Here is a 10,483-nt window from a genome sequence, read left to right as displayed (position 1 = left end):
GAAACAAGAATTTCAAACTGTTGCAGTCAGGTGGTCTGTTTTTATGTAAAATAACCCTTGAATTTCAGAGACATACCCTCCACGCCTGTCACCAATCTCAAAAATGGCATTCAAGGCTTTGATTGCTGTCACTGTATTTAAAAAAGAATGTGTGTGTGTGTGAATAAAATTGAGTTACGGAGAATGACCCTTTGCAGGTCTGTAAGCGGGCAATACGTAAGCAGTGTAGTTTGGAGCAAATTGGGAAGAAATACTTACACGGTTCTGTGTTTACAGTTTCCTTTTCACCTGATTTATTTATTCCTTTTTCGCCAAGGAAAGTCTGTCATCTTCTCTTCAATGACTTGGTTGCTAAATCTTCTGTAATGCTGGCTCTGAACAAACATAATGTATGCTATTGCTGCACACTAGTGCTGTCGTTCGCAGATCCTGTTACCCATAACATTCTTAGTTGTATAAAGCATCAGTGTCATCTTTGAAGGCATAGTTTTTATGTAAAAGAATGATGTATTTCAATAGAATTATCAGGGAGTGCGTGGAGCATCCTTCAGCTTGTGAAAGATGTTTCAAGTGGGGGTAACACTGTACAGGGTGTGAATACCTGTCTGCAAGGCTTCCCCTGGGATGGTCAGGCTGGTTAGTGGCATGTGCTGCTTGATTCAGTAACTTTGCTGTACCTCTGTGAACCAGTCCAAGTTCCTAGTAAAGCACTGAGCACCTCAGCAATTACAGATCACTAAGCAAAGCACATTCTGTTGATAAAACATCCAGAATAAGGGGTTGCAATCTGCAAGATGCACTTAGGACAGTTAAATGTTATGAAGTCTAGGAACTTTTTATGTACCAGATGTCACTGCTGCAGTGAAGAGGGGAGGAATTTTTTACAAGGGCATGTACAAGACATGGAGGGGGAATGGCTTTAAACTGACAGAGGGGAGGTTGAAATTAGACATCAGGAAGAAGTTCTTCCCTGTGAAGGTGATGAGGCACTGACACAGGTTGCCCAGAGAAGCTGCCCCATCCCTGGCAGTGTTCAAGGCCAGGTTGGATGGGGCTTGGAGCAACCTCATCTAGTGGAAGGACTCCCTGCCCATGGCAGGGAGTTGGAATCTGCGAGGTCCTTTCCAACCCAAACCATTTTAGGATTCTATGGGTTCTTAACAGGACACTAATTGAGGTTCTTCTTCTGTATTTACACAAACATGAATAAAGCACTGGCTGTCAGAGGCAGGCTTGCACAGTCAGCAGGTCCGCTGGGGGAGTGTGGGTGCACTATAATGTGACCAGTGGGCCGTAATGGAAAGTGGAATTTTCCTCTCTGCCAGTCAGCACTAAAAGCTCTGCTGTCCCCAGTAATTAAATGGGGGACTACAGAGCATTCATGTACCAGCACTCTTGATCATTCTTTGTTTATTAGGAAGCTCCTCATGTGTAACTGTATGGTCTAGTACTTAATAGGTGGCTGGGAACATCAAGTGGGGACAACTCTTCAGTTTGCTTGGGATGTGTTCCTAATAAAATCTGTTGTTGTTTTCTTTACAGATTTTGGTGTTAGCGCATTTCTGGCCACTGGTGGTGACATTACCAGGAATAAAGTCAGGAAGACTTTTGTGGGCACACCTTGCTGGATGGCACCAGAAGTTATGGAACAGGTGAATTGTTTTTCCTAGTATCCTTTTGCCTGATCCTGGAATTCCCTGTTGTCAGCAATGGCCGTATTTACTTCAAACTAAAATGACCATTTGGCATCCTGTAAGACTTTCTTAAAGCCACAGGATTTTTGATTTGGCTGTTGTGGCCAGAAATATGAAGTGTTCAGTAGATTTTTTTGCCCTGTTGCTTCTCTTCGGGATTGTATCTAAGGTGAGATTGAGACAACTCAGCTGTTGTATGAAGAAGATTAATGTGCCTCTCCCTCTTCCGTAAATGTGAAGTAGAATATAAATAGTTTCACTTGTGGTAAATCTGCATGTATACAGCTTGACAATGTGCTTTTCTGCATTTTAGAATTTGGGGTTGCCAATTGCAACATGTCAGAGTGGGGAGTTATTACCATAAAATAACATGCACTTGACCTTGTTCAGGTTTTTAGTTTCTCTTGGCTTCTGGGTAACCATACAGTAAACGCTGAGGGAAGCTTTCCTCTCCGCCTTCCTCCTTTGCTCTTTTGGCTAGAGAAGGTCATGCTTCTTCCCGTTGGGTGGAGATATGTCACTTTTTGTCCTCCGCTACTTCTAGGCTAAACTATAGAAGCTTTGTCTGTCTGATTTCTGATGAAGAACACCTGGAAACTCTGTATAATGTGATATATCGTGGCCTGTGTCTGAGCAAGATGCATGAACAGTTATGCCTCAGTCCTGACAGGGCATTTGCAGTAGCTGCCTGTTGCATTGATGCTCAGTGCCATAAGCATTCTGAAAATTATCCGTTATCCCCTTAAAAGCAGTTTGACAGAAGGCTGGGTTTGTTTTCTTGACAGGTGGGCCAAGCAGAAATAAAACTGACTATAAGTATTTTTCATTTTTTCCTTTTTTTCCTTACAAAAGTCTTTTTAACAAAAATACTTGGGAAAAACATTTCTATTAAATCAAACCTGGCTTGTTACTTTTCTCCTTGCTGTTTACAACAAAATATTTTGAAGCTTGGAGGAAACTTGAGTAAGACCTTTCCTACACCTATATATCTAAAATGAAATGCAGCTAAAATAGGGGTTGGACTTTCATGCATTTTTCCTATATCTAAAACTTCTTGAGGGATTGAGATAATTTTGGGGTAGTTTAAAGCTACTATTGATGGAAGGCTTTCTTAGTATTTGGCCTTTTCAGTGGCTCCCCATGGTGGCATTGAGGGGTCGGTGCATTACAGCACTCCTGTAACCTCCTCAGAGTACAACGGGGCTAACACTGTAGAGTACAAGACATGCTCTCCAAGTCAAGAGCTATCTTTGCAAACTTGCTTCTGAATTTCTTTGCTGTCACATTCTTCTGGGTTTATGTTGATTTAAAAATAAATGAAAATAGAGTACTCAGTGTACCTAAAATCAGATCAGGGTTGTCCCTTGCTAATTTGCCCTCTGTGTCCTATCCTGGTGCAGCAGATAGCACAGCAGGCTGGCCAGGACCTAATGGTGCTGCTCCAGGCTCATTACAAGTAGGGTGGCTGCAATCTTCAGGACGACAAGGGAAAAAGATCTTACGGAGGGTGATAAAAAAGGGAGATAAAGGTTTTAGTGACAAAGTGGGGGTTTCTTGGTGCAGCAGATATGTTTCCAAAGGAGGCAGATTTTCTAGGGAGTCCAGTGCTACCTTGCAGTCCATGTACATCTACCTTGCTGCAAATATTAGATGGTAAGGTGGTATTTTTGGATACTGATGTGAAATCCTTCACTGTCCATTTGTATCATCTTGCTGTTTTCCAGTAGGTGTCACTCTGAGCCACTATATCCAACCAGGGATAAAGGACAAAGGGGTTGCTGTAGGTTAGCCTTCAATATGTAGATATTATCGACCCAGTTCCATGTGGTTTACTTCAGCATCATTAAGTTCCTTTAGTGTGTCAATACCTGATAGCCTGGCATTGTGTTTTAGTGTATGTTCACTTGGCAGATCTGTGGCAAAAAAAAGTTGATTAGGAAAAGAAATGTCTTTGATATAAACTAACTGCAGGGTGGTGACTAATATGTATTGGGCAGATGTCAAGATGAACTACTGTAGACAGCTTTGAACTTCATAGCTTTTATTTGCAAACAGGATTATGTGATACAGTAAAAAAACCCCCACAGAACATTTCAAATCCTTGTAGGGAATGGGGAGTTGTACAGTGTATAGATGTGCTGCAAAACTAACTGAGAGATAAAGCTAAGAAACGTCCCAGAGTTCATCTCAAAATGTAACAAATAGTATGAGGATGGGAAAAAAAACTCCACTCTTACAGCATATTTCTTCCTGCACTGTGTTCTTTTAAATAATGCTAGGTATTTGTGCTTGTTTAGTTAACTGACTTGAAGTCTGTTCATAATCGTGGCATCCATAAACTGAATTCAGGAAACCTTTCAGACTTTTAAGGCTTGTGAAAATGATACAAGATATAAACTCCTGTTGCTATAATAAATTTCAGTTCAACTATAGTATTATATGAAAAATAGTGCAAGAGGGATTTTTGTTTGTTTGCCAAATGTTCAAGATCATCTTAAAGGTAGTTTGGGGAACGTTTCTGGCTTCATCACAATAAGCATTTTTTTAAGTCTTGTTAAGTTAACTGAACACAATATCCTTATTAGCTTTCAATTAAATATTTTTCCATAGTCTAGTGAGAAGAAATAAAAACCATTCTAAGCAGCCAAAATGCTTTGATTTTTGTAGCTGCTCTTGAAGTTAGTACATAATGTCTCTCCCCTGCAGTGGAGAAAGCAAGTGCCAAAATATTACCTAATGATAATGAGGAAGTAACTGCTTTGGCATATGAAATATTTTTTCCTGTGCATGAGGGGAAGTAAACGCTATAAATTTTCCTGAACAGGTCTGTGTTTAATGTCAAGTGCAGAAGCTACTATTAATTAGTGGAGGGAAATACTAGTCCATGGACAGGAATGAGGGGCTGTTTACTGAGCTGGTATGTACTGAAGTTTCAGGATTGAGTGTGTTCACAGTCAGATTGATTAAGCGGTTGACTAAAAGTGTAGTGAGGCATATGTCCCAAGGGAATAATAGTCCATCTATTAACCATGGGAGTTTCATTATACTGTTTAATGACTCTCTGTGTCTTTGTGTGGAAGTTGGAGCCTGGGTTAAACCAGTGCCTCTTTGTGTTCTGCACATGGAGAGGTTTATGGCAAAGCAGTTCTAGTTGCACAGTCTATAACCATAATTTTTATCAAACTATGACTTCTAAACCACCTCCTTGAAGGTATAAGGAGCTGGGGGGAGAGGAGGGAGAAAACATTATTTCCGTCTCTTTAATAGTAGTGCTTCCTTTCCTGGAAAGGAAGGAAAGGGTGGAAGGATGCGAATAGGCTAAGGAAAGGGATTATAGTGTAGGATAGCAAGAGACACATGCTAACGTCCTCTAATATTTTTCAGGTCAGAGGATACGATTTCAAGGCAGACATCTGGAGCTTTGGGATCACTGCTATCGAACTGGCTACAGGGGCAGCTCCTTACCATAAATATCCACCGATGAAGGTGAGCAGGTTTCCAGATAATTGTGCAAGATAAAGGATCAGTGTGTTCTGAGAGTGTTTCCAAGAATGTGGCCAGCATGCTCTGTTGAAGAGTTTGTGCTCGTAACTTGCACTTGTGGATCACGATGTTCTGGGATTTATCTGAAGTCACCTTTTAAAAATAAGTCACTTAATCAGCATTGCCTGAAACTGCACAGTTCTTGTTTAGATCCTGAGTCTTGCCAGAGGCACCATTCTTGAGGTGTGTTTTAATCCTGGAGCCTCTGAAGGTAGCAGATGTTTTTAGGGCTATAAATAATGATTCAGAGCATGTTATCTAGCATCCAGTGACACTGGTATGGTGAACTATTCCATCTCCTGCACTGATAATCTTTCCTGATATCTCTCAGAAATCCTGTTACCATTTATCCAAAACAATGTCATATTTGTTTAATGCCAACACAGTCCTGTCAATCACTGAACCAGTATGAAATGGTGTGGTATTGGCAACATTAATATTTTATTGAACTTGAGGTGGAGGATCAAACAGGAGCAAGTGGAGAGACCTTGCAGTAACATCATCGCTTATGGTTAGACCAGTTACCTGGGATATGAGGCCTATGGGTGCCAAGTCCCTCAACTTCAGGGCAACCTTTCCTTTTTTGAGTCTTTTAACGGCAGGGGTCCTATGCAAGTTGGGTGTTACCTCTCTAGGACCTGGGTGCATCCCCTCCCACCCTGCAATTACAGTAGCATTTGGGAATCCAGTAGCTCCTAACTCATTAGAGCATGCATATCCATATATTGCTTTAAATGCCAGGGTTTTGCACCAGTTTAACCCTTGTAGAACACAACTAATTTTAAGATTTATGTCATCTCTGTGCAGGGACTGTTGAGTAGCTGAGTAGTTTAGAAACTCCATTAAAGTCTGCAACATACCAGTGATTGTGGCACAGCAGTGAGGAGTTCATGGAAATGTGTTGCCAATTTAGCTGTTGCTGTTTGCATTGATAACATCCTTCTGTGCTGTGATTATTGGTAGCCTTTTGCAGTAGCTTCTGAAAGCTCTACTTCTGTTTATTCTGTTTTGAATGCATGGGTTGTAGCTCTGAATACAAAGATTGCTTGTTTAGTATTATGTGTTGTCATATAGTAGCTAAAATTATGAATCTCCAGTTCTGTTAGGTAAGGGTTCCAGTCATACAGACTGCAAGAGGACTTCTGTGTTTTATTTGTTGAATGTAATTGTATTTCACTGTAGACTAATTTCGTTATGCAGCAAAATGACCTGTGCATTAAGTGACCCTCCAACGCGGGGACAGACACCAGGGAATTCTGTCAGAGGCTGTATAATTTCAGCTAGATTGATGGGCTCTTACTGCCCTAAGCAATGTAGCTGTTGAAAGCTATTTAAATGTGCTGCTTCCTTTTCTAAAAATAGGTATTCAACTGTATGTAGGTGACAAGTGAAAATGTAAATGAGTAATTTTCTTCCTTTTCTTCAGAATATGTGAGTGATTTGAAGGAAATAATCAGTTTGGCTTGATGGGTGCTTGTGTGAAAAATGCCTTCACTTGCTGTCACACTGGTACATGGAAGTGAACCCTCCTGTTTTGTTGTCCTTCTGCTTTTACGTTAATTTGCTTTCTAGCTAAGAAATACCTGCAGGGAGATCTAAAGAGAACCTTTGAATCAAATCCCTTGCACAAGTGCTCATCTCAAGTGAAGAAGGCTGGTAGAAGTTCTGCTGTGCTTACTCTTTAATTGCACCAAACAGTTCTGAAAGCACATCCCGGCCTCGTGTTTGGCTTGCAGATTACACTGTGGGAGAGGAGATGTGATGGAAAACAATAGCATAAATTGTTGAGTATAAATTAGCCAGGCTTTCAAAGGGACGGGGGTGGAGGTAGCTCTCTCTAGATCCTGTTGTACAAATCTTGAATGTCTCAGCTGACAGTCGGAATTTGCAGAGGTGTAAAGGTTTTGAAAACAACGGTTTCTACAAAGCTAGTGAATGTGGGAAGCAGAGGGAAGAGGAGAGACTCTGTAATTGCCTTGAGGAAAGTGTAGGTGAGTTTTTCCTGTCTAGTAAATGCAAGGAGACAGGCTAAGTTGTAAGAAACTTCACTTTGAGCTTAGGCTGCCCTTGAGACCAGTTGAAATGAAACAGTACTTGTCAACTCGCATGCTTGACAAAAATGCTTATCTACAATATAGTGTTCCCCAAATCTGTGTCTTATGAATGCCAAGAAAAATCTCATTGCCAATAGACATAATTCTTTCAGGTTTTAATGCTGACACTACAGAATGATCCTCCATCCTTGGAAACTGGTGTGCAAGACAAGGAGATGCTGAAGAAGTATGGGAAATCATTTAGGAAGATGATTTCATCATGCCTACAAAAAGACCCTGAAAAAAGGTAAGAACAGGTAACACCAAAATAAATTAAAACCACCCCAAAACACCCTACAACAAACCCACAAAACTCCTTGTATTCCTTATTTTTTTAAGTGGGTACGCTGTCTGCCTCTCTAGCCTTTCAGTCGCAATTAACACAGCAATCTTGCTGTGTGGCTGCAAATTCTCTTGGCTGTCCTTATTTTTATGGATAAATGTCTGGCATCATGCCTGGCCCAGGCCCACATCCTCCATTTGGGTTAATGAGAGTGCATCCCAGTTCACTGTGTCTGTAGTGCCTTTTTTACCCCTTGCCACCTCCAGCAGGTGACTGCACTTCATGTTTTGTTCCTAGTCAAAACAGCTCTGTGTTTTACCCATTGGGCAATATGTTTTACTTGTGAAGCTTCAGAAATAAACTTAAAATTTGCCAGTGCAAAGAAGGCTTTCAGTGTAGTTTTGACTTGCTTAATTATAAGTAATACTTGGTTTGGGGGTGGAAATTGGGAAAAACACTGGCAAATATTATTCACATGTTTTCATTAATACAGATTGCTTAAGTGACCTGATGACACTTTGTTCTTCCACGTAACAGTAGTTTGACTGCTCAGTGATGTTAGAAATACTACCACAGGATAACATTGTATCGTAATGTTGTAGCCTTGTTCCAAACTGCCCAAGGGTCTGCTGTCTACAGCACTGTTTAAAACCCCCAGCCTGTCACATAGGGTAGCACAAAGTTATTTCTGTGGAGGACACTCATAGTACTTGCCAGTCTGTGAAGCTGTTTAAAAGAGTGTTCACCCTACATTAAAAAATAGTGTTCCTTAAAATGCAAAGGTAAAGAAACAATCATTCCCACAGATCAGTTTTTATATCCCTTGGTTTTCCTCCCCCCGCTGTAAGCAAACTAATTCTGGAAAGGAAGAAAGTCCCTTTGTAAAATAAATAATAAAGACATTTTTCAGTTCCCTCTTATGAAAGATTCAGGAACAAAGGCTTCTCACGCATTGTGAGATGGGATCTCTCTCTTCTAACAAGCTTTACACTTGAAATGCTTAATGAATTAGTGGAGTGCTTGATAAATGCTGATAGCAGGGGTTTTTTTTCTCCTTTCTAAAGCATATCCTATCCCTGCAGGTTAGAATGTGTGCTGATCAGAATTAGCCATAATCACTTAGCATCATGGCATACCTCTCTTCTCAAGCACCACTAACAGCCACTGTCATCATCCTGACTGTGGAAGCAGGAAGTTGGCCCATAAAGAGCAGCATCAAATATGCATATTGAATGGGTTCTCAAAGAGGAGAATTTAGTGCAGTTTTTAATTCTTTTTGGGGCTCCCTTGCTATAAACTGGATGATTTTTGTTAGGCTAAGGTGAAATAAACCCTGTGACAAATGGCCTTTGCAAGTCACTAATTAAACTCTGTTACCACTTAAGCACATTTTGCAGTGTGGGAAATGCTGTAACCTGGTACTTCTCATGTAGGTCTGTGTCTTTAGAAAGCTCCTTCTAAACTCTAAACTGACTGAGGGATGTCTTCTACTTTCCAATATTAATCCTGAAGTCTGCCTTAAAGGGGGAAATAGTTGTTCCTTTTCTATTAGACAAAAGTTGATTGTTATGCCTGTGTTTGATAGAATTAATTACACAGATAACCAAGTATCTTTGAAATAACTATTACATGGTGAGTACTGCTGCACTCCTGCTGTAGGTGATGATCCTCCACTTCAATTTTAAACAAGTTTTCTCTGTGATCCTATCAAACTGGCTCTAAGAGACTCAAGTTCAGCATCAAAATGGGAGCAACTTCTCCCCCCTGCCCAGAAGTTATTTACTGTTTTTGAACAGAATATACAGTGAGTATTTAAGACTGCTGGTGTAGAACTTATTTGGAATAAATTGACTGATTTTTAGGGCAATTTTGCAGGAGAAGCTGATGCTGTTACAAGATGCCATGTTACAACAAGCTGCAGCAACCTGGAAGACCGTTGTGTTGAAAGGGAGCATTTATAATTGTCTTTTCTACATCTGTTTTTATTGACAGACCGACAGCAGCAGAACTCTTAAGACACAAATTTTTCACGAAAGCAAAGGTAAGAAAACACTTCCTAAACTGATCTGTGCAGAGGCTGTGGAGAGGACTTTTCAGAAGTATGATAGGTATGGTGACAGCTTTATTGGCACGAGTGTGGGCTGTTTCACTTAGGGCCAGCATAGCTGAGTGTATTGAATGGGTCATTGTGAACGGACAAAATGAAACCCCTCTTCTGTACCTCCCTGTGTATGCTGCCATTAAGAGAAATTATCTAGCAGTTCTCAAACATTTAAATGTCTTTCAGTGGCCTTTGGGGTTTTTTTCTTCTCTTTTAATGGTGCCATTCTGGCTGCCTCTCTAACCATAAAGGTCTCTGTGGCAGTAAAAGTAACGTACATTTTAGTAAATTCTATAATCAGTCTGTATGCAAAGCAGGAAATGAGACCCACTGTGCAGAGAACTACCAAAAACTTACCACCCTCTGTAACGTTATGGAAAGTGAAGCTCCTGTGGTACAAAATAGCAGGAAACTCCCATTTTTAGCCTTGAAATGAACTGCCAGTGAGCATTTATATAATTACTGACTGGAGATTAGTGCATATGTAACATACAAGGTCTTATTGAGGGAGACAGAAATAGTACAAGGGAGAATTTGTATTTCCATGGGAATGAGGAAATGTTTTCTGTTTGCTTATTTTTTTTCTGTGGCATGTTTGTGATCAAAATGCATGGTTTTCATAGCAGAACATAGAGCTGCCAAAAAAAATAATCTGATACCTGGGATAGCACAGCAGCATTACCAATTAATCAAAGTAAGTTTTAGCTCCCAGATTAAGATGCTTAAAAGGAAGTGGCCACATCTAAGTACTTGTACGGATGTCCTGCTG

The 10,483-nt window shown here is 40.5% G+C and overlaps 1 protein-coding gene across 1 annotated transcript in view; it reads left to right on the top strand.

Moving 5' to 3' along the window:
- The window catches only part of OXSR1 (oxidative stress responsive 1), a gene marked incomplete at its 5' end in the record, with an annotated part of 70,577 nt that overhangs the window by 45,072 nt on the left and 15,022 nt on the right, over window positions 1-10,483 (top strand). Inside the window, 4 exons of the mRNA XM_010016150.1 lie at window positions 1,543-1,652; window positions 5,079-5,180; window positions 7,444-7,577; window positions 9,606-9,654. Of these exons, the coding sequence (XP_010014452.1) occupies window positions 1,543-1,652; window positions 5,079-5,180; window positions 7,444-7,577; window positions 9,606-9,654 (395 nt within the window). The remainder of the gene's footprint in view (window positions 1-1,542; window positions 1,653-5,078; window positions 5,181-7,443; window positions 7,578-9,605; window positions 9,655-10,483) is intronic.

This window comes from Nestor notabilis, unplaced genomic scaffold, assembly GCF_000696875.1.
Source record: "Nestor notabilis isolate BGI_N333 unplaced genomic scaffold, ASM69687v1 scaffold12950, whole genome shotgun sequence".
Lineage (NCBI taxonomy): Eukaryota > Metazoa > Chordata > Aves > Psittaciformes > Psittacidae > Nestor > Nestor notabilis.
The sequence above is the reverse complement of the archived record's forward strand: the minus strand, read 5'-3'. Positions and strand labels throughout refer to the sequence as shown.